The 22,979-nt window shown below is 51.3% G+C and overlaps 2 protein-coding genes across 2 annotated transcripts; both read right to left on the bottom strand.

The window, feature by feature from the left end:
* Nucleotides 1–848: 848 nt before the first annotated feature.
* LOC101999160 (keratin, type II cytoskeletal 71) lies at nt 849–8,557 on the bottom strand. The gene is made up of 9 exons (XM_005353844.2): nt 8,114–8,557; nt 5,701–5,915; nt 5,129–5,189; nt 4,633–4,728; nt 4,162–4,326; nt 3,827–3,952; nt 2,598–2,818; nt 1,797–1,831; nt 849–1,060 (listed from the first exon to the last, which is right to left on the bottom strand). The coding sequence occupies exons 1-9, from the start codon at nt 8,555–8,557 to the stop codon at nt 849–851; spliced, it is 1,575 nt and encodes a 524-aa protein (XP_005353901.1).
* A 4,609-nt stretch (nt 8,558–13,166) lies between these two features.
* On the bottom strand, nt 13,167–22,657 carry LOC101997638 (keratin, type II cytoskeletal 74). The gene is given in 8 exon segments (XM_005372435.2): nt 13,167–13,259; nt 20,104–20,229; nt 21,247–21,310; nt 21,368–21,582; nt 22,192–22,358; nt 22,361–22,577; nt 22,579–22,621; nt 22,623–22,657. Coding segments are annotated over 8 exon segments (960 nt in total).
* Between the last annotated feature and the right edge of the window lie 322 nt (nt 22,658–22,979).

The raw sequence follows: 22,979 nt of genomic DNA, 5'->3' as shown, positions 1-22,979 counted from the left end.
GCCTCCCAGGAAAGACCCAAGAAAGGGGTGAGAGTTCCTGCCAGGACACCATTCAGACGTCTGTTGAGAGCCACAGACTCACCGCCCATCCTTCCACCCCCCAACGATTCCTTCCAACCTATTCTCTGCGTCCCTCCATCTGCACTCCAGAAAGAAGCCTCCTTCTGCCAAGCGCACTAGCCCTTTGTTTGTTTCTGCTCTGCAGAAAAAAACGTGACCCACTCAAGTCATATACATGTGACTGCATGTGTGCCGTGTGTATGCATGTTCGCATGAGCCTTTGACTTGTGCTCACTGAATACTCAGAGACTAAGACATCAGATTGCATGGTTTATTGAGGATGCAACAGGGAGGGCTTTATGGAATACAGGGGAAGCCAAGGGTGTCCTCGTTTTTCTGGTTCTGGGTGCAGGAAAGTGAAGACAGAGTCCCTTTACTCTGAGTGGTCCCACTCAAAATGAGACCGTTCTGGGTCGGATGGGCTGGCCACTCTCAGTTCATTGTCTTTTTGTTGCCCTCTTGGATACAGAGCTAGCTTCTGTCATCAGCAGGAACTGAGACAAAAGCTCAGACAAGAAAGACCATGTTGAGACCCAAGAAGCCAGTTAAGGACAGAGGCAATGCCTGGTGGAAGGGACAGGCTGGACCTGGGCAGAGGTGAACTGAAATTTGCCCGGCCCTGGCATCTACCAGCACACGGTAGTCCAGAGTGATCTAGGCTCAGAACCGTGGAGGAAGGAGATTAGCTGAGGACAAACCCGGGGCCCCTGGAGTGGTATAGGGAGCAGAAAGGGGACAGCAGACTAGGGCACGGGGGTTCTGAGGAGGGGAGGCACAGGAAGCCCTGTCTACCGACCACCTTTCTTGGAGGGGGTGCTCAGGCTGGAGCCCTTCGTTGGGGTATCCTTGTAGTCGCTGCCACTGCTTCGGCTCCTGCTCTCCCCACCGCGGACGCTGCACACTCCAGAGATGCAGCTCGTGCTATTGGCCACATAGCCACCACTGACTGTACTGGGCCGGAAGCCATAGCCTCCACTGCCACTGGTGCTGCTGATAATGGCTGCAGAGAGAGAGAGAGAGTTGGCTCGAACCTACTCAGGCAGAGCTAGGGAGGAGACTCTCCTTCCCCCAAGACAGACCAGGTTCTCTAAGGACCTGGTCATAGCCATCCCCTCATCCTGGGGAGGAGATCCCAAAGACTCCTCCCTATGTCTTTGACTTACTCAGTTTATACCCACTGTGGCTGAGTCTTGCCCCATTGGTTCTCAAGTCCACTCCTTCAACCAGGTGCCCATGTACCCACTTGTCTTGGGCATCCACCACTGTCCCTCCTATTCGTGGCTTTGCTAAATCTGCTTCCATCCTCTTTTTCTCGCTGACTCCTCACAGATGGCAATCTAAGATCTCAGATCCAATCCTGACAGCTTGGAGCACCCTTCTGGAGTCCCTTCAGTCCTGCCCCCCACAAGTCCTCATCATCTGTCTGTAATTTGCGAACTCAGCCTCAAAAGCCTGGCACAGACCCCCCTCCCCCCCCACACACACATCATTTTCTTAGAATTCATCCTTCGTTTCCCTTCTCCTGTGGCCGTCCCTCACTGCTGTTCCCTGGGAGGCAGGATGACAAAGATAAAAGAGGCCCAGAGGGACAGGAAACTAGGAGACCTAGCCCTTGTCTGCCTTCTGTACTTTGTGATCTCAGCCTTTTTCCATCTGATTTGTAGGGCCCTTGTCTACACACAGAGTGTGTCTATGCCGTACCTCTGACTTAGCTCCAATCCCACAAAAATACTTACAGATGCTGACAGGGGATGGGTACTCTCCTGACATCCTGTAGAGGAGAGAAGTAACATTAGGAGCATCCCACAGCCTCTTCCCAGGTGCTGCCCACAACAGCCCGGAGTGGGCTTCTGGACCCGCAGGGCCACTGTGGGCCTCAGAAGCGTTGGAGGCCACCTCTGAAACTCTGGGGGTAAGCAGGCCACACGCTGGACTGAAGAACAGTTCTTAAAGGATGCCTGTGTTCCCGCCAGTGTCCCACCGTGGTGAGCCTTCTCTCTCCCTAGCACACTGGGAGGCTAGGATGGCCAGCTTAGCATACCCCCACCGAGCCAGCTCACAGTGTACATAAAAAGAGGGAACAAGAAAGCCTAATAGAGGAATGGGGTTCAGGAGAGAAGGGAGGATGCTCCCAGATGCCCTGGGGAGGTTTAAGGGCTGAATGTGCTAATTCATGTAGCTTACCATAGCACAGCCCCCAGGAGGAAGTGTGCATTCAGATGTCATGGGTATAGGTGCTACTCTTTTTTTCTGGTTAAGATGGGGTCTTATGTAGGCTAAGCTGGCATCAAAGTCACTATAGTCAGGGGTAAACTTGAATGTCTGATCCTCCTGACCACCTCACAAAAGCTGGGATGTTAGGAATGTGTTACCAGTTGTATGCAGTTCTGATGATTAAAGTCAGGCTTTGCACGTGCTAAGCACCCACTGAGCTGCTCCTCCTGCCCAGCTGATGTTCCCAACTTATCGCTGCCCCATTCTCCCCTACCACTCCCCGTGTAGCATCAGAGGCTCCTTGCCCAGCGCGCTCCGCTCACCTGCACTCCTCGCTCTCCAGGAGCTTGCGGTAAGTGGCGATCTCCATGTCCAAGGCCAGCTTCAGGCTCATGAGCTCCTGGTATTCACGCAGCATCCGAGCCAGCTCCTCCTTTGCCTGGTGCAGGGCACCCTCCAGCTCATCCAGCTTGGCCCGGGCATCCTTGAGGGCACTGTCCCCTCGCTGCTCGGCATCAGCGATAGCTGTCTCCAGGTTAGAAGCCTAAGCAAGGAATTCAAGGAGTTAGAAAACTGAAGGAGGCCTGGTCTTTGCAGCCAAACCCCTCACATTCAGAAGATCAGGTATCATGCTGGATGCACACCACGCTTCTGCTCTGACTGAAAGGAGCCGGCAAGCCTTCCTGGATCTCGGCTATGCCCCTATTCCCAGACATGGCGAAAGGAAACATGCTCCCGCCCTCTGCAGACCACGACCACCTCAATGCCCAGACACTGATCGTCAGGCCGCATATTGAGTAAGTGACTTTCTGTTCTTGAGTTGTTAGGGTCTGCGGGGAAAGATATTATAAGACAGTGTGCTCAATGCAGTGACAACTCCAGCACAGACACATGGCCTGCAGGCCAAGGTCATAGGAAAGAGATTCTCCAAGAATTATGATTATTTGCCAGGTGCTCACTGTGTGCCCAGTACCTTGCTCAGCACCACTCATCACTGTGCCCAGCACCACCCATCACTGTGTCCAGCACCATCCTCAGCACCACCCATCACTGTCCCCAGTACCACCCATCACTGTCCCCAGCACCATCCTCAGCAGAACCTATTCCATGCCTCATCTCATTTGACCCTACGGCCACCTGTGAAGGACGGAGGGATGATTTGTACTCACGGCTGCAGAGAGGTTGTGTTAAAGCCCATAGGAAGAACAAGGGACTGTGTCTAGCAGCTATATTCTGCCCCACATCTCTACACCTCTCATCTGGTGCAGAGAGAATGAGAACGTTGTTCCTCAAGGCCTTTGTGGGCATAAATTCGGCAGAGGAGTGGACACCTCTGCCGTTTCATTCCATCTGCATCCTTTGCCCCCACCTGCTAGCACGAGGCATCCTCACTGGGGACTCCCTGCACCCACTTCCGCTCCTCAGCCACACCAGTGATATTTATGAAGCTACTACTGTGGAGAAGATGCTGAGGGGGCATGGAGCAGCTGGGGCCCCGACTCTCTGTTCAGTCCAGAGAACATGCTCCAGGCCACAGACCAAGGTCCCTCACCTGCTTCTTGGCATTCTCAATCTCTGAGCGGAGTCTCTGGATGAACCGGGTCAGTTCAGTGATTTCATTTTTGGTGTTTTTGAGGTCATCCCCATGGCGGCCAGCTGCCAACTGCAGCTCCTGGAACTAGAAAGCCCAAAGCACAGAAACGGATAAGTGTGACAGCTTGGAGTCTGTAAGCTCCCTGCACCCCTGACTGAAGACACAGGGCGCAGGGCACAGGGCACAGGGGATTCTGGCCTGGGCACTGTCTCTTGTCTGGATATAACTGTTGTGAGACCTCACATCATGGTGCCACCCTACCTGCCACCCCTGGCTCAGTCTCTGCCTCTCACCTTGGTCTGGTACAGTGCCTCAGCCTCGGCCTTGCTCTTCAGGGCAATCTCCTCATACTGGGCACGGACCTCATCAATGATGCTGTCCAGGTCCAGGTTCCTGTTGTTGTCCATGGACAGGATGACGGACATGTCGCTGATGTGGGACTGGATCTGAGCCATCTCCTACAATGACCATGGGGAGGGAGTATATCAACTTGACCACTGACAAATTATAGTGATACCACATAGGGCCTTGGAGCACAAAATTGTCACCTTCAAGCAAAGAAAATACCTTGCTGGGCCCTAGGCAGATTCTGCTGCCATGGAATGAGGCCTCAGGAATGAGGAGGGGGCTCTCAGGAGTAACATGTGAGGTGGGTGACTAACTTGGGGGCCTCCTTAAGAGCTGAAGCCTCTGTGACTCCCCCAGTCTCTAAACTAGAGTTTTAGCCACTGGCCACTCTGGAGAATGGGTGCAAAGAGACTTACAGCTTCAAAGAGACACTTGAAGAATTTAATGTCCTGGTCCATGGAGTCCACCTTGGCCTGCAGCTCCACCTTGTTGGCATAAGCAGCATCCACATCCTGAAAGAAGATGCAGTGATCCATGGTCACCACAAGAGCCACCAAAAAGGTGACATTCATCCCAGCCCAGCTGCCTGAGGGAGGAAGGAGACATTATCTTCTCCTGTAGGGGCGGCTGATAGCACGGCCCTCACATCTCATCCTGAGAACCCATTCCATGAACAGGAATGAGGACCCGCAGAAACGGTGTTCCAGCCAGGCTGCTGTGAAAGTCACCTCTGCAACATCTGAGCCATGGCTGAGGGAGCCCCTCATGCTGGTTCTTCCTGTCATCCTGCCTGCCCCGTCATTCCTTCCGGATAGAATGACCATTGTGATTTGCATCAGCTCATCTGGGGACAGATGGCGAAGCACACGGTAGACCTCGCCTCTCCCCTGGCCTTGGAACTGCCTCCCTCACCTTCTTGAGCAGCACAAATTCATTCTCGGCAGCCGTCCTCCGGTTGATCTCCTCCTCGTACCTGTGAGAAGGCCAGAGATCATAGCTTACACCCTTCACCAAGAGCTCTGGAGTACCCAGGGAAGACCCTGAGTACAGAAAAGAATATCAGCCAGTGTGGCGCAGAAGACTGAAGGGCCAGCCAAGAAAGGAAGGCTTCCTGGAGGAAGGGACATGGTGGCCAATTTTGGAAGAAGATCCATCTTGAAATATGAGAAGGAAGTGTGTGGAACAAAAGGCCTTTGGGGACCTCGGGATGAGAAAGCAAGCGGCTTCACACCAAATGTGAGCAGTGCCCATGGGAACCTCGGGATGCAGAAAGCAAGTGGCTTCACACCATGCCCAGCTACTTGGACATTTGTCCCCAGTGTCAGTCCCTGGGCTAGGGAGCAGGAAGCACGCTCTAGGTTTGCAGTGTGGTGTCCCTACTTGGTATAGTCAAGAACCCCACTCTCCACCTCCAAAACTTTGGAACCGAAATTTTTAAACTCTCCCAAAGGACAGGGCTCGCTGCAGGCTGAGCCCCCACTCACTTCTTCTTGTAGTCCTCCACCACATCGCGCACGTTCCTCAGCTCCGAGTCCAGCCTGACCTTGTCCCCGGACAGTGTCTCCAGCTGCTTCCGCATGTTGCTGATGTAGCCCTCGAGGATGGGCTCCAAGTTGTTCTTGCAGTTGTTCAGGTCCAGCTGCTGCAGCAGCTCCCACTTGGTCTCCAGCACCTGGTTCTGCTGCTCCAGGAAGCGCACCTGCAACCCAAACCCAGCTACTGTTGAATGCCACAGAACTCATCACAGTCGTCACGCGAGGCCACTGTGCTGGCTGCATCTTTCCCTTTCACCCTCCACAGCTGCAAGAGGCGGGCAGCTCTAATCAGAGGCGGGTTGGCCATGATCAGTGGAGAAGAAACTGTGGCATGAGGAAGTTTTGCTTCTTTCCAAGGTCCAGAAGTTTAGACAAAGGCAGAGCTCAGAACTAAACCCAGACAAGTGTCTCCTCACTGTGGACCTCCAATCAACCAGAGCCCACAGTGACTAAGCAGAGGGCTGTGTGAGTGCACCCTACACCAGCAGCGCAGGACCAGGCAGGGCGCATCTGTTTGGAAAGGCTATCCACTCTGAAGATGAGGTCTTATGATGTCAGAGCGCAGTGAGGCTGGGGCCAAGAGCTGCTGAGTGTTTCAAAATCCCACACTGGGCCCCACCCTACTCCTACTCACAGACGCTGTCCCCCAACACACACACACACACACAAAGTGGAGCTCAAAACCCTCCTGTCTGGAGCAAGCATGAAACATGGAACCTGACAGACAGAGCCTGGCCCTCACCAGACCAGGGAATTTACCAGAGATCATTAGCATATACCACCACCACCGCAGTTGCTTATGGTGAGTACAATATTTTAAAATTTGACTTTTTTTTAACATTAGTGAGCACAGGCACACTTAAGCAAGGCTGTGTTCACAGGTTCACAGGACGTGGAAAATAATGCTTGGAACTCTGCCCTGAGATGAGCCTATGCTCCAAACATCTGGTTTCTAACAAATCATCCAACACTTGGTTTGGTTAAATCAATCCAGAGTTCTTCCTGAGCTGAGCATGAACCGCATCTGGTGCACCACAGTGCCTAGCATGTCACTAGACACAGCTAGGCTACCAATAGGACTCTATATCTCTTCTCTACTTGGGGATGAGATGCCAGGGTGCTCCTGAGACCAAAGCTCCTGGAGAGCTAAGCAGGCTTTGGGTCTCCTTCCCACTCCCAAGAAGACACTCCTCCCCCTCCCCTTGCTTTTCTGTGTCTCCGAATTTGCTTGTGTGTAGGGTCTGGCCAGCCCACCCCCAGACCCAAATCCTCGGAGCACCTTGGTTGTCTAGATGTGAGTAGCCTTGAGGACAAGAAGCTGCAGCACTAGCCTTGGCCCCGGGACTGAGCAGCGAATGCGGCCCCCACATGGAAGACTAGCAATGTGGAGCAAGGGCTGTTCTTGTGGCCATAAGGCCTGGGCCTGTGATGCTTGATTGTCATGGAGCCAACATGGCCCTAGCAACTTTGACCCTAGACCTGGAGACAAGAGACTGGGGGTGAGCCCCTACCCTGTTTGCCCTCGAAATGGCTGTGCAGGAGTGGCATTGGCCTTTATGGCCTTGCTGACCCATAAGCCGAGGGAAGCTGTTGCTTATATTCCACAGCCAGCATCCTGGCTGAGCTGGAGGATCCCTTGAGGTCTTGTCCAGATCTGAGGGTCCTCTGCTTCCCAGGACCCTTTCACAGAGACAACACCACTGGGGGCAGAGGGACTTAGCCTGAGCCAGGCATTGTGCTGAGGTCTTCACATGAGCCTTCTTTTCTAAACTAACACAAGCCGCAGGAAAAGGTCTTGATTTCCACCAAAGGTAAGAACATAAGGACCCAGGCGGAACAAGTGATTTTCCCCACACTGTCAGCCATGGTCAGCTCTGGCTGCAGATCACCTTTACCCCGACCTTGCGAGAGTGCCCTCCACCACTGACAGAAACGCCCACCACTGACAGCCTTCATACTCCTGTTCCATTAGTCGGGTGACTAGGGTACAAGGTCAGCATGCCTGTGAGGAAGAATGCCTTTCTGGTCCATTCTCCTCCTGGCCTTCACTGTGTACAACCTGTGTGACCACAGGCTTAGAAATGGCACCAGGCCAAGTCTCCATAGCAAGGCCCAGGTCTCCTCCCCGGGGTTCTGCTGTGAGTATCCCTGAACAACCAGCATGAACAACCCCTGCTGGTGTTTTCTCTCCGAACTACAGAGAAACTTTTACAAGATTGTAAGGTGACAGAATGGACACCTCGTGTACAGTAAATGCACCCAACTTCAATGCCTCCTGAGGGATTGAAGATCATCTGCTCCAATAGGGGGAGTGGAGAGCTGTTCCCAGGCAAGTCCCTGCTAACCATCCTAACAGACCCACCTTGTCGATGAAGGAGGCGAACTTGTTATTCAGCGCCTTGATCTGCTCTCGCTCCTGTGCCCGCACCTTCTGGATCTCTGGGTCCAGCTCCACATTGAGGGGGGCCAGCAGGCTCTCATTGACTGTGACCTGGTGGATGCCTCCAGGTGGGCACACAGTTGGGCACACAGGTCCCAGGGCCACACTGCCGAAGATGCTGCCAGCAAAGCCACTGGCCCGGCTCCGGCCAAATCCAAAACCTCCATTCTTGCCGCTGCTGGTAGCCATGTTGAGAGTGATGCTTCTGGCGCCTCCCAGGCTATAGAGACTCCGACTACCAAAGCTCCCACTGAGTCCTTTGCCTCCTGCCCGATAAGAGGATGAACTGCCCCCGGACAGCACAGCCGAGCAGCCGCTGAAGCCCCTGTTGCCAGCTCCAGACTTACAGGTGAATTGGCGGCTCATGTTGCTTGTTGGTGGAGATGGAGTACAAGGGAGGAAGACAAATCCCAGGAAGGTTGTACTGACTGTGGTGAGCACCAGCAGGTGCCCTTATATATGCATGGCATTGGGCTTGCAGATGGGCAGGGGAGAGCTTAATTCGTGGGTTTGGCCTGCCTAGGAGCAAGAAGTCATTTTCTCTGTGCTGAGCCAGAGATCAGCCCTCCCCACCTCTGAAACAACATGAAACTGTCAAATTGCTAGGCTTGCAAACCTTGCTCAGGTAATTTGGGTCTTATCTAATTAACCTGCTGTTATAAGGTAATTTGCCCTAGGCCACAGCCTCCCCAGGGGAATGTCACTGGCACTCTACCATCCTTCTCAGATTGTCTCTGTGGTTGGCGTCCTTGCAAGGGTTCAGGGGGCAGAGATGACACAGCCATTTTGGACAGAATTGGCCATTAAGTACAGTATTCACAGATTCCCATAGCTTTACACCCTGTCCTAGAAAGACCTCATCTAGCAGCCATTCACCCCAAGCCTCTTGCAGACAAAAGCCTTAGAGAGAAGTGGCCCTCTTTGTTGGGGGACTAGCGTGGCAGGACCCTGTCTTTAGCACTGAGCAGTCCGGGCCACAACAACTATGGGATCATGACGACCATGTGCTTACACACTTTCTGGAGAGCCGGATGTCCCCATCGCACCTCTCAGACACCATCCATAGTCAGGCTGATGAGGGGCTGGAAGAGGAGAGGCTTTGGTCACTGGAGAAAATGAAAAGCCAAGAGCACGGAGCTTCGTGGAGACTCAGCTCACAGTAGGCAGAGAGGACAGACACGATGAACATAGTTTAGGGAGTCCAAAGGCATACCATAGGAGCTCCATTTCTGGGGAGTCCAAAGGCATACCATAGGAGCTCCACTTCATCACGCCCCTCTCCCCTGCCATGTGCATCAGCACAAACCACTCGGTCCTCTGCCCAGGCCTGAGAATTCAGGAGGTGAGCCTGGCTGGGGCCATTCCTAGGAGTCCAGACTTCACACAGCCGAAGTCAGAAAACAGTCAATGGGAGTATGAGTGTGCGCCACACCAAACACGGTTTTGGTACCTGACTCGCGGAGGCTCCATCTGTGGTCCCCTCTGTCCTGGGTCACTGGTTCCGATGATGGGCCCCAGTCCCCTCCATTAATCACCCTAGTCAGCCCATGACCGTCTCAAAGGTTATTGTCAGCGTCCCATGGTGAGGTGGGGTTATCAGTTGAATAGGGTCATGAAAGAAGAAAAATCTGGACACAGGCTAAATGGGGGTGCCATCTGGATTCACTGGCATGGAACCCACTCTCCCCTGCTTTCCTTTCCTTTCCATTCCTTCCTTGCTGATATCAAAACAGCATCATAGCTCCCTTCCTCCACCCTCTTCTCCCTGTCCCACCCCCATCTTCCATCCATCCTTTGTTCCCCCATCTCTTCATTTCATGCTCTACCCAGCCCTCCTCATGGGTCTTCCTGGACCAGTACGGGGGACATCTGAGCCCTGCTCCCTACTCTCAGTACTGGGCATGCTCTTGGCTGTGTGGCAAGGACGTGGTGTCCTCACGGCTTCTCTGAATATCACATCACACATCATCTCCTGATTTTTGTAAGCAGAGCAGAGTTTCCCCAGATGTCCCCAGAGCTTCCCCAGAGGCCACATAGCAAGCTTCTCTCCCTTCCTCCCACCTCTGTCCCCTTCACTCCATACCCCCCGTACATTTGAGTAATGCTGCAGGGTTTTCAGTGCTCTCAGTACAACCCTGGCACAGCATCGCTGTTAATGGCTTTGCCAGTTGTACATATGACAGCACCCCAGCCCAGCCATCAGTGTCCTCCATCCTCTGCTCTCCCCACTCTCTGTTCCCACGGACATCTCATTCACTGGTCTCTTCTTCAGTGCCCTTTAACATGTTGCTAAGCTATTCCCACACATCCCTGCCCACTTTCCTCACCACCTTCTGACCCACATCCATGCTGATCCCAGTGGTTTCTGCTTCTGCTGAAGCCCTGGTTTCTGACTTGGCCTGTCTTTTCTGCACTCTGGTCCTCTGTCAATGACATATGGACAATGCGTAAGGGAAATGGTGTCTTCTGAGTATGGCGGGGATCCCAGAAGCTATGATGCCTCCCTCTGTGGGCTCCTTGCATCCCAGGATCAGGCCCCTCCCAGTGGGCAGCCCCTTGCTGGAGACACAGCAAACAGCAGAGATGGGATGTGGGACGGTTTTCTACCTAGAATGGCGCCAGATGGAAACCCAGACCCCAGGAACTTGATTTGTTCCCCCACCACATTTGGCCTTTCTGGTCTCAGCTTCTCCCAGGGAGAATGGGACAATAGACTTTAATGCAAGAATGGCAAGGCTTACACATGTTATTTGATGCAAAGCACTCCCTAAGGCCCGAAACATCCTAATGTCCAATAACTGGTGTCAGTTACTAAAGGACCAGAGGCTCGGCCTGCCTTCCCTCCTTCCTCTCCAGTGTGGCCTCCACATCAGCACATTCCCATACAGTGTCATCAGATGCTGGGGACAGGGAAGGGGTGGTGACCCTACACATCTCAGGCTCTCCCAGACCACTGCTGATCCCAGAAAATTGACCATTACAAATAATAGCCACAGCCAATCAAGTAGTTGCCACGTATAAAACTCAGTAGGAAGCACTTTGTAGGCATGATGTCACATCTATTGGTGTTGATTCAATTATCCAATGTTTGTGGGACTCATAACCAACTTCTGATGGGAATGGTCCAAAGTCCCCTGACTCCAAAGAGCTTATCTTGGTGTCTTTGCCCTACAAAAGCAAGTATCCCTGAGAGAAACAACCCAATAGGTTATTACCAAGTCATTTCCACAGTGGCGAGAATGAGTTAATCAGATACTGGATATGAGGAGTGACCCACCCCTGTTGTTGATGAGGATGATAAAGAAGAGGGGAAGCAAGAGTCTGGACCACCCACAGGAAGGGTGGGCCCAGATCAGGTACCAGGATGCTCACATTTTGCTAGAGGGTAAAGGGAGGGAGTGAAGGAAACCAGAATGGAGCCCCAGTTCACCAGCGGTACAAAGGCTCTGTCCCTGTGTTAGCTGAGAATTGAGCCCCAGTTCACCAGCGGTACAAAGGCTCTGTCCCTGTGTTAGCTGAGATCTGGAAAGATTTGGGGACCGGAGAAGACAGACCGCTGCTTTGAGAATCCCATGGCCTCATGATGAGGACCTTACACACTTGTCCCCAAGCAGACACTCTCTGACAGAACTGACTTTTGAATGGTCCTCAGACAGCCATGAGTGTCTTAGGGCCACAGCATTGTTCACCTGTTAAATGGGAAGACTATGAGGTCATAGGATAAAACCTGAATATACCAGGGAGATCTTTCCTTGATACCAGGGCATTCCAAAAAAAAGGCGGGTGGCTAATCAAATCAGCTTTATCTGTGTGTGTGTGTGTGTGTGTGTGTGTGTGTGTGTGTGTGTGTGAGAGAGAGAGAGAGAGACAGAGACAGAGACAGACAGAGAGGTGTATGTGGTTATGTTGTGTGTTTGGTATGTATGGTGTTGCATGTGTGTTTGTGTGTATGCATGTGGTGTGTGGTTATGTTGTACTTGGTGTGGTATGTGTGGATGTGTGTGTGGCTTATCAAATCAGCTTTATCTCTCTGTTGTGTGTGTATGTTTATGAGTGTGTGTGTGTGTGTGACGTGTGGTTATGTGGTGTTTGTATGTGTGTGGTGTGTGTGGCTTATCAAATCAGCTTTATCTCTCTGTCATGTGTGTATGTTTATGAGTGTGTGTGTGTGTGTGTGTCGTGTGGTTATGTGGTGTTTGTATGTGTGTGTGTGGTGTGTGTGGCTTATTAAATCAGCTTTATCTGTGCATTATATTGATGTATACTCAGCTCTCCTATTTTGTTTATATGAGTAAATTGTCATTTTTCCTGCATCTGTGCTTCCATGTATGTGATGACAATTAGGATGGGACATTCACTGGAACCCCATGGCTTTGATTGGTGTATCTTCTGACCCTTTCCAGAGGTCTTGGGTTAGCAAGCCTCTTAAGAGAAAACCTCTGAGGGAGAAGCTTTGGGGTTGGAGAAGGGAATGAACAAAGAGGAGAGGCATGGGAAACTAAAAACACCTGAACTGCCTGCAGGAGAGGCTTGGATTTCAATCTTTCAAGGGAAGAAGGGTTAACTGACCCTTAAGAAGTAGGGAAAGCATCCCAAGATGCTAAGGGTCGGGTCATTTGTGAAGCAATGACCCACTAGTCATGAGTAGAGGGTGATCTGGGTACAGAAACTCCGAGTCTCAGGCTGTGCATGTGCCAGGGAGTCAATGAAGGCGTTACGTGTGGGAGAGTTGGGTCAGATTGGGGATAGGAGAGGCTAGAGGCTCCAGGAGAGGGGCAGGTGGTTCTCTAAGCAAAGTAATTATCCAAAATTAGAGAAAATGAGCTGGGCTATTTGGATGAGATCAGCTCAGGCCCTCCCAGCCCTCCTCGGCAGAGGAACCAGGTCATGAGTGTGTTAATCTGTGAATCCCCAAGAGTGGTCTCCTTGCACTCTAGTATGGGCTCAGGTAGCCAGTGCCCTCACCCTGAGCCAGCTAGAGGGACTTCGGACCCCAGGATATGGCCACAATCAGACGACTTGAAGGGCAGGAGGGGTCTTCAGCCAAAGGTGAGCTCACCCCGAGGAACTGGGGTATAAAGGAGAGAAGGGTGTAATCTCTGGTGAAGAGATGCGATTGAGGACAGTGTTGTCCCCTGCTACCACTCTCAGCTCTCTGGCTGGGGCACTTCCTTTGAGCGTGCCCAGCTCCACACCTGACATAGTGTGTAGACTTGGGACTCTGAGGACCCCATGCCACTGTCTCACCTGGGACACTCATTACCTATTAACAGTGGGTCTACCTTCCTATGCCCCTCTTACTACATCTCTGAGGAGAGGAACACCAACACCTGGTCCACCTATTCCCCAAGGTGGATGAAAGAGCCTTGTAAACAATAATAATGAAGATATAATGCATAGCTAACACTTAGTCAGGGTTCATCCTGCCAGCCACGGTTCTGAGCACCTCACATATATTAATTCATTTAGTCCTCATAACTGCCCTGAAGGCTGGTGCTGTTATTATCCCCACTTCGTAAATGAGATAGCAATGCCCAAGGAAGTTAAGCAACTTCCTCGAGGTTGAACGGCAGGTGAGTAGCTGCACCGTGACTCGGCTGCCAGAAGAGTGGCTGCAGTCTGTGACCTGGGTATCTCATAGCCTGACTTCTGAAACATAGGTACCTGGAGCAGATGCTCGCCCTCCAGGTGCCTCCCACAGCTTCTGGGGAGGCTCTCTTTTTTAGGTCTGACTGATGAACCACAGTGGTGAACACCGAGCTGTTCAGATCCTGTCCCTCTCATCCCTGAGTGCTCCTGTCTCTAACTACAATGGTCTCATGTCATGTCTTTTCCATGTATTCTTGCTCAATGATAGTCCTGGGAGTCCTCCATCCAACTTCCCTGAGACTGTGACAGCAGAGAGCCTGGGAGGATGTCCTCCCAAATGATTCACTCAGCACATATCAGCCAGCCTCTCCACACTGGCACCCACCACACACGGGATAAGGGAAGACACAGCCTGCCTTGGAGGACTTCTCAGTCCAGTAAACCTGGGTCTCCTCTGCTGAGTCCCGAGTGGAAAGAAGGTTCTGACAGTGGTTGGATTGTGTGCTTGATTTGGGGGTTGAGAACGTCAGCAAGACTGGGCCTTAAATACCTGATCTAAAGGGCTGGAAAGGTCGCTCAGTTGTGAGCAGCTGAGTTCAGACCTGGAGTACCAGCATGAAAAGCCAGACCTGGTGGGCAGACAAAGGAGCATCCGAGGAGCTTGCTGGCCAGTCAGTACAGCTAAATCCAACTGATAAACTCCAAGTTCAAGGAGAGGCCCTGCCTCAATAATTACGCAGATAGATAAGGTGGGTAGTGTAGACAAAGACACGTTCCATTGGAATATCTGATTTCAGTCCCTTTGCCTGTAACTCCACACGACAGTCCTCATATTTACTTTATTACTCTGTGTGTATGACGGTGTTCTGCACGAATGCCTGGTGCCCACTGAGGTCAGAGGGAGACAGGACCCCTAGAACTGAAGCACACATGGTTGGGAGCCACCATGTGGGGTGGGAATGGAACCTTGGTCCTCGGAAGAGCCACAAGTGCTCTCAAGCACTGAGCCAACTCTCTTAAGGACCACACATCGACTCTAACATTTCTGCCAGGCTCAGGGGCACATGAGCTTCGACAAAGTGCATGGCAGGTAGAGGCAGGAGGACCAACAGGGAGAGCTTCAAGCCAGACAGGGCTGCATAGTGAGACCCTGTCTCAAAACAAAGCAAAAGCACAAAACGTTCCAACTGCTCTACATCCTAACAGGAGTAGCTGTTATCTCCTGTTTTTAATATTATAATTGTCTTAGAAGGTATAAATTACAGATTAGCTCCCATTTCCTAATAGCTAGTTATGTTGAGCATATTTCCATGTGCTCATTGGTCATATGTATACTTTCTGTAGATGAGAATTCATTAAAGTATTTGCTCACTTCTTTTTAAAAAACTTTATTTGTGTGTGTGTGTGTGTGTGCGCACACACACACACACACACACACACACACACACACACACACGTGAACACAGATGACCGAAGAGGTGTTGGCTCCCCTGGGACTGGAGTTACAGGCATTTATGAACTGTCTGCTGTGGGTGCTGGAAATCAAGTTCTGGAAGAGCCGAGTGTGCTTTTAACTGTTGAGCCATGCCTGCGGTCCCTTTGCGCTTTCTTGGCTAGGGTGTCCTTGTCTTGTTGAGTTGTAAGGGTTCCTTTCATACTCTGAACACTGGAGAAATAATTTGTAAATTTTTCTCCTCCTGCAGGTTGCTTTTTCACTTAATCTCTCACCTCCCCCCACACTTTCATTTCCGGGGACAGGGTCTTACTTTGTACCCCATGGTGGCCTTGAACTCGGCTTCTCGAATGCCAGGAGGCAGCAGCACCACCATGCCTGGCTCGCCCCACTTTCCTGGCAGTGTGAGTTGTGTCCTGAACATCGAGAATGAGGGAGACTGATAAGACTCGGGGAGCTCTTGAAGTGTGTCAGACCCAGAAGGCACAGAAACGAGGCCACCCCACAGTTCTAACAGTTGTAAACCACCTCTGGGGAGAGAAGGTCGTCCTGTGGGGTTGACTACAAACTGGTCAGAAAGCTCCAGAGACATAGTTCTCCTGGTTCATCACCTCTCCTGGGATGGACTTTTTTCCCCTTTTTTTAAAATTGATTTTTATTGAGCTCTACATTTTTCTCTGCTCCCCTCCCTGCCTTTCCCCTCCTCCCTTCAACCCTCCCTCAAGGTCCCCATGCTCCCAATTTACTCAGGAGATCATGTCTTTTTCTACATCCCATGTAGATTAGATCTATGTAAGTCTCTCTTAGTGTCATCATTGTTGTCTAAGTTCTCTGGGTTTGGTGACATAGATGCCCTTGAGTTGGCCATGCTTTTATATGTAACCCTCTTCCATCCTCCTGTTTGTAGCCCCAGCAAAGACCCTGGTTCACTAAGTTAGACAAAGAGGAATTGCTTCTTTGGTCTGTCATCAGGCCCTATCTGAGGTGAAATGTTGTTCATATGTCCCAAGGAAAAGTCTTGGCTTAAAGCCTTATGCCGGTGCTGGCCATCCTGGTTCATCCCTGTTATCCCAGGGCTTGAGAGAAGAAGAGTGATATGAGCTCAAGGCCAGGCTGGGCTATAGAGGACTTGCCTCAAACAAAACAAAATGAAACAAAGCAACCTTTTAAAAAGATTTTTAAAACATTTCTTTAACGTTCAGGAAGTTCAATAGTTTATCTGTTTTGCCTAATCCATGCCTGATCCTTGTGCTTTGCAAATTTACCTTTGTATTTTCTTCTGGGAGTCTAATACTTTTCACTGTTGCGTTTATGTGCTTTAATGCATTTGATTCATTTTTTGCAGATAAGACAAGAGGCCCAAGTGCATGGCTTTGAGTGTTTCTCTCTCTCCCAGCAACCTGAAGTGAACTCCTGAGCAGTCCCCTGGCTTGACCTCTAGCCTACACAATAGGGCTATGCACACATCCAGGTGGGTCACGTTGTCGTTAGACAGTGAGGCATTTGGAAAGATTGACAGACTGACAGATGTGCACCTCTGACATTTATCAAAGCACTTTATTGCACATTCAGCAGAAATTTAGAGTCCTTAGGCCATGCAAAGGAGGGATTAGATGGTTTCATCCTTCACACAGTAAACCTTGACTTCAGAATGGATAGGACCACTCAGAGGCAAGATTAAGTCTACCCACTAACTCAGCTTAAAGCCATTGCACTCCAGTGTCACAAGGTCCTGGAAGTCACTGGCCCAGACAGAAGTCCGAGGTCCAAACCTAGCCACCGTCTTCACAAAAGCCAACATAATCTACTGTCCTTGTCGAGTAGGAAACCTTACAGTCAGTAGTTACCCGCCCACTGGGGCGTGGCCTCTTCTACTATTTATGCCGAAGTAGAGCCTGCGTCTGGCCTCTTCTCCAGCTGCGGGATTTGGTTTCTGATCTCCATTCCAGCAGAGGATTCTGATTTGTGAGTCTACTGCTAAATAAATAACCACCTATTTCTCAATTCTGAGCTAGTGTGGAATTTCTTCTAAGCGTCCTTCTTCACTGTGACCTTGGCATCCCTTCTCTAAAAGTGGGTGTGATTGTGATAAGCCAGCAAAACATCATGAACCCTGCTGTCTGCAAGGTTTGAGCTGGTTCGTAGGTGTGTGATGTGGGCTAGTTCAACCACTCTGAGAAAGAGCTTCCCTGTGTGTCCCAAAGGTGTGGCTTGTGCATTCTCTGCAGAGTTAGGTGAGAACCAGAGGCAGCACATACCGGCTCCTGACAACCTGGCACATAGTAGGTGCTTGACAGGTGGAGCAGATATTATTGATAATAAAGATGATGATGCAGGGTGGTTAAAAAGACTTTCTCTTCCTCGTGGCTCTGTGGATAGGAGCTCATCAGGGGATCTGCAAACATGGACATCTTTTTCCTGAATAATCCAGTCACTCTACAATGGCCTGGCCAATGGGACAGAGAAAGACTGCCAAAAGTCCCACCCATTCTGAGAAGGGCAGAAAATCTAGACAATTAAGAATATGACCGCAATTCCCCTCCTCTCTCTCGACATCCTTTCTCTCCACTCTGTCTGATAGATCATAGCTTCCTTAGCTCAAGAAGACAATATCTTGAGTTTCCGAAGCCTCCTGCAAACTGAAGGCAAGAAAAGCCAGAAGCTCACATGGGACCTACTGGCAAGGGAAGGTTGACTGTGTCACCTAGAACTTAAAGTAGATAGCAGATGTCACGTGCACTGGAGACAGTCTTAAAACTCGGGGATGGAGGGTTCAAGAGTGATGGTTCTCTGGGCAGAAGCAAGGATATTCTTCTCCAGACACTGAGGTGAGTGGGGCTGATCAAGTGGTCTTCTTGGCCAGGGTCCCAACAACAGCGCTCTTGTCCTGAGAGCCCCTGAGGTCTCTTGCTCTTGCTCCTCTGGTCTTGGTCTGGCTGTTTCAAGGGCTGTTGGGGCTGCCTGCTGCATTGCCAGTCCCAAAGTCAGCTCATGGGGCTTGAATGATTACCATAGGAACCACCACTGCTGCTAATGACAGCTGAGGAAGAAGGGCCAAGAGTAGGTGTCTGTCAGCAAGTGACAACAACTAGGCAAAGGATGGGAACTGTAGCGCTGATGCATACACTACACTCACACACATACATGCACACATATTTCTAAGAAGTCAGAAAAATGAGGCATTACAACAGGACCCTTGGGAGCAAGTCAGCAGAGTAGGAAGAAATCCCAACGATGCTGAAGTTGTCTCAAACCTGGATGCGGCGAACTTTCTGACCAGCAGGAAAGAACAGCCACCAGACGAGGATTCTTCTCAAATCACGCTTTATTGGAGCCTCTTCGTTGTAGGGAGAGCAGAAAGCAAGGGGCAAGGGGCTCTGAACTATGGCTGCTTATATAGGGAGTCTGCCTAGCAACTTTTTGATACTTTGATCTGGAGACCCACCGGCAGGAAAGAAAGCAGGGAAACATCCTTGTCAGTTACAGACCAGGATGTTTCCCTGACGGTCAGGGGAAGTGTGGGCAGCTAGATCACAACAACTCACCCTGTTTTCTGGTGGAAGAACTGCAACCCTAATATGGAGTTTATCAAGCGAGGCTGGGGCCAAATGCCATCTTGTAATGGCAGCTATTCAAATCGGCTCCCAGCACCTGGAGGGAAGGCCATTGTGACTGTGGACCAGAAGAATCATTCCTGAGATGCCCAGCACAGTCAAGTTGCTGCTGTAGGACACCTCCCCTCTGCACTTGCTAGCACCAAGGCAGTGTGTGGTGGAGCCCTGCACTTTGCAGGGAGCTTTATCTAGGTCCCTGAATGCCCCTGCGTATGACCTGGATAGCAGATGCTCCATAAAGCAGCCCTAACTTACAGCCACAGGCTGGGATGCTGGACTCTGAAGAAGTTCCCAGACTTCTGTGATTTCAAGGGCTACCAGCAGGGCATTTATAATGGAGTACATAAGTCAGTCAACCATAGTTTAAAAGGTGCACCTGTGCCCGGACCCTCCATGTCACAGAGGTCCTGGGAATGCAAGGAGGAAGAGTCAATGACAACCTGTTACTAACAGTGTTGATGTGGCGCCTCAGAGGGTCCCTGAAAGGAACACACACACACACATGCTGACACATACACACATATATACACTGGCACACACTCATAGACACACATTCACATGCACACACATACACACTGACACACATACACACACTCATACACACACCCACATACATATACACTCATACACACATACACTGACACATGCACACATATATACACTGACCTATACACATACACACACACACACACACACACACACACACACACACAGCATTTAGGAATTTCTGTCTTCAGGTGAGACCAGGGCAAAACAAAGGGTCCTGTGGCACAGGTGGGAGAATCAGGGGACTTCACCAGGGCCAAGTCCCTCCATGAGGACAGGAATGATGCAGGGTGACCACAGAGGGCCCTATCTTATCCTGTGCACCCAACCACTTGGGAGAAGGAGGCCCAAGGCCCGCTCTCAGAGGGTCACAAACAACAGACATAGCATAGGTGTGTTGAACACAGAAAGAAAAAGAAAAAACAATGCAAGGCTACCTAGAGCCCACGAGCTCCAGCCCTGCCCTGAAAATGAAGATCTGGGGGAGGGAAAGTCCCTATTCCTTTTCTGCCCTACTGTCCTGTCTGTACAGTGGGTAAGTCAGACATAGATCTTCCCAAAACTATGCAGGTGAGAAAGAGGGCCTGTGGTTGCCCTGGGACTCTCAAACCCAAGAGGGAGACCTGCTTCTTCCTCAAGGTAGGGCAGCCCTGTGTCTCCATTGCAGGGGTGGAACTATGCCTCTCGTTCTTCTCCAGGTCACTGCTCACCTGCTTCTTCACGTTAGCAATATCACAGCAGATCCTCTGGATAAGCTGGTTCAGCTCCGACACCTCATTCCTGCTGTGCTTCAGATTGTCCCCTTGGCAGCCAGCTGCCAGCTGCAGCTCCCGGATCTAGTGTCCCGGAGCAGGTAGATGGAGGTGAGATGGAGGGGCTGACTGGTACAGGGAGGACACGTCTACTCCAGGCAGCTTGAGGTGAACCTGAAATGGAGGTGGTGAAGCCAGCACCCAGGTGCCCTTCCAGCTTGTCTCCTGTCCTGAGTCTTTCCCAGGGGAAGCAAGGACAGTGTAGCTCCATTCATGAAGCACTCTCCAGGGTGAGAGTTCTGCCAGCCTCTTTGTTTGTCGTCCTGTATTCGGAGAGGCACCTGCTAAAGGTCCAGCTTGACGCTGCTCTGGCATCACAGATCCAGCCTGCCCTGCTCTTTCTGAGGCCAATCCTCTCCTGCAGAACTTTCCCAGGCACAGGTTAGAGGGGGAGGAAAGCAGGGGACACACATGTCTTTAGAGGGGGTTCCAAGTGGGACTGAGGTATTTCGGGGGGACTAGTGGCTTTCCTCTACCTATGCCCAGTCCTATAGGAAAGAAGTTGAAGCTCTGTGGACAGGAACATGGGACAGGAGAGGACATGAGATTGAACTACACCTGCCATCCTTGCCTGGCGGTGCTATTGTTGAAATTTGGAGTGTCCCCCGAAAACCCATGTGTCCCCAGCCTATGGTACTGTTTTGAAGGTTTTGGAAGCTTCTAGTCATGGGACCTAGCTGACAGCCACAGAGTTGGAAGGGCAGGTCTGCAAAGTTCAAGCCTGACCCTGCTTCTGGCCCCAACTCTCTGCCTCTTGGCTGGTAGAATGAAATGAGTCACTGCCCATCCCTGTGGAGCTACCAGCTGCTGTGCTTCCCAGCCACAAAGGACAGCACTCTCCAAACTATGAGCCAAAACAAACCTGTCAGGTGCTAGTGACAGCGACAAGGAAAGTAACTGAGAAGCCAGAAGTGACCACCAAGAGGCCAGCGGTGTGAGTAAGGAGTCTGCAGGTTTCCTTGTTGCATCCCAAAAGCCTGCACAGAGCCCTTAACCAGCAACTAAAGCCTCCAGAGGGTCAGTGAACCCAGGAACTCCTACCATCAATCCAAGTGCTGTCACAGGGATTGTCACATAGGGATGTGTTGTCATGTTTTGTCTCCCCCTAGCCAGAGAAGACCGCATGAGCTCCTGGCCCAGGAACCTTTGGTGGCCTCCTCACCTCTTCTTGCAGTCCTCCACAGCATCCCACGTGCTCCTCAGCTCCGAGTCCAGCCTCACCCTGTCCCCAGACAGCGTATCCAGCTGCTTTTGCAGGATGCTGATGTGGGCCTCGTACACAGTCTCCAGGTTCTTCCTGCAGTTGTTCAGGTCCAGCTGCTGCAGTAGCTCCCACTTGGTCTCCAGCACCTGGTTCTGCTGCTCCGGGAAGCGCAGCTACAAGCCAAACCTATAGCTACTGGAACCATACAGATATTATCATGCTCCATGGACGTACACCATTGACTTCCCAAGAGAAAGGGGTTTTGTAAAATCCTGTGGGTCAAGCTCTGTCCGCCAGCAGCCCTTCCTGGGAGACACCATGGACAAGTGCACCCCTGGCTTTCTGGACCCCTAGTCACTGAGTGAGCACTTGGCCAGGAGACAGCATTCTAGCTTATTCTGAGGCCTGCCCCTGGACCCAGGAGACATTCCCTCTAAGTCTCCCGGTTTGTGAACCCTGCCTTCCCTATTGTGCTCAGTCTCTCAGTTATTCCATTCTTTAAACAAACAAACAACAAAACAAAGCCTGGGGGCACCCTTCACAATTTGACCTTCAGAAACTCACCACTTTTCTCAAAATAAAGCTACCTCTATTTCCCTTCTCTGTAAGATTCCCAAAGGATGCAATCTTCATTTATTCCCTGCTCTGGGCACCTTGTAAATCTATTCCCTTCCCTTGTGATGAGGGACCACCCATCCAGCTCACATCACATCTATCCATTGCTTGGGAAACAGGAGAACTGCTACTGCTGTGCCATCATTAAGCCTTCCTATAAGGCTCACCTTGTCGATGAAGGAGACAAACTTGTCATTCAGAGCCTTGATCTGCTCCTGCTACTGTGCCCACACCTTCTGGATCTCAGGGTCCAGCTCTACGTTAAGGGGGGCCAACAGGCTCTTGTTGACAGTGACCTGGTGGATACCTGCAGGCAGACACACAGATGGACACGTGGATCCAGGGCCACACTGACAAACATGCTTCTGGCAAAGCCGTTGGCTCGAGTCCCTCCATACCCAGAGTCCTACCCAAGGCTATGCCCTGTGACCCGAGCACTGCCTCCTGACACTGAAGGAAATGTGCCTAAAATTTCAAGACTGTAGAGGTTCCTGCTGCTGAAGCTGGCTCCAACCTTGCGGCCAGTTTTCTGGCAAGAAGCCACACTTCCCATGTGTGTCCATTGGCACCAGGGCAGAAAGCACACTGAAGTTGCCCGTCACTGCCTGACCTGAAGTTCAGTTGCCAACTCATGGTGGAGGAGCTGGAGCAGTACAGTAGCATGATACCGGAGCACAAGAAGGCTGGCTCCTTTTATCCCCACAGACGCCCGGAAAGGGATGTCCCTCCACTATCTCCTTCCCCTGCTGAAGGGCTGGGGCAGTTTGCAGAGCACAGATCTACAAGCCTTTGAGCAACAAAACCTTTTGATAGAAAGTGGAATATGCTGCCCTTGCATGCTGCCGTGGTCTAATTTGGAGTTTATCTGTTCCCTAATCAGGGACATGCAGAGTTAGCCCCTCAGCAATCTCGGCTTTACCTTTCCAGTGAAGCCTCCTTCCTGCTTATCTATCAG

This window comes from Microtus ochrogaster, chromosome 15 (assembly GCF_000317375.1).
Source record: "Microtus ochrogaster isolate Prairie Vole_2 chromosome 15, MicOch1.0, whole genome shotgun sequence".
Lineage (NCBI taxonomy): Eukaryota > Metazoa > Chordata > Mammalia > Rodentia > Cricetidae > Microtus > Microtus ochrogaster.
Note: the sequence above shows the minus strand (reverse complement) of the source record. Positions and strands in the feature narration are given on the sequence as shown.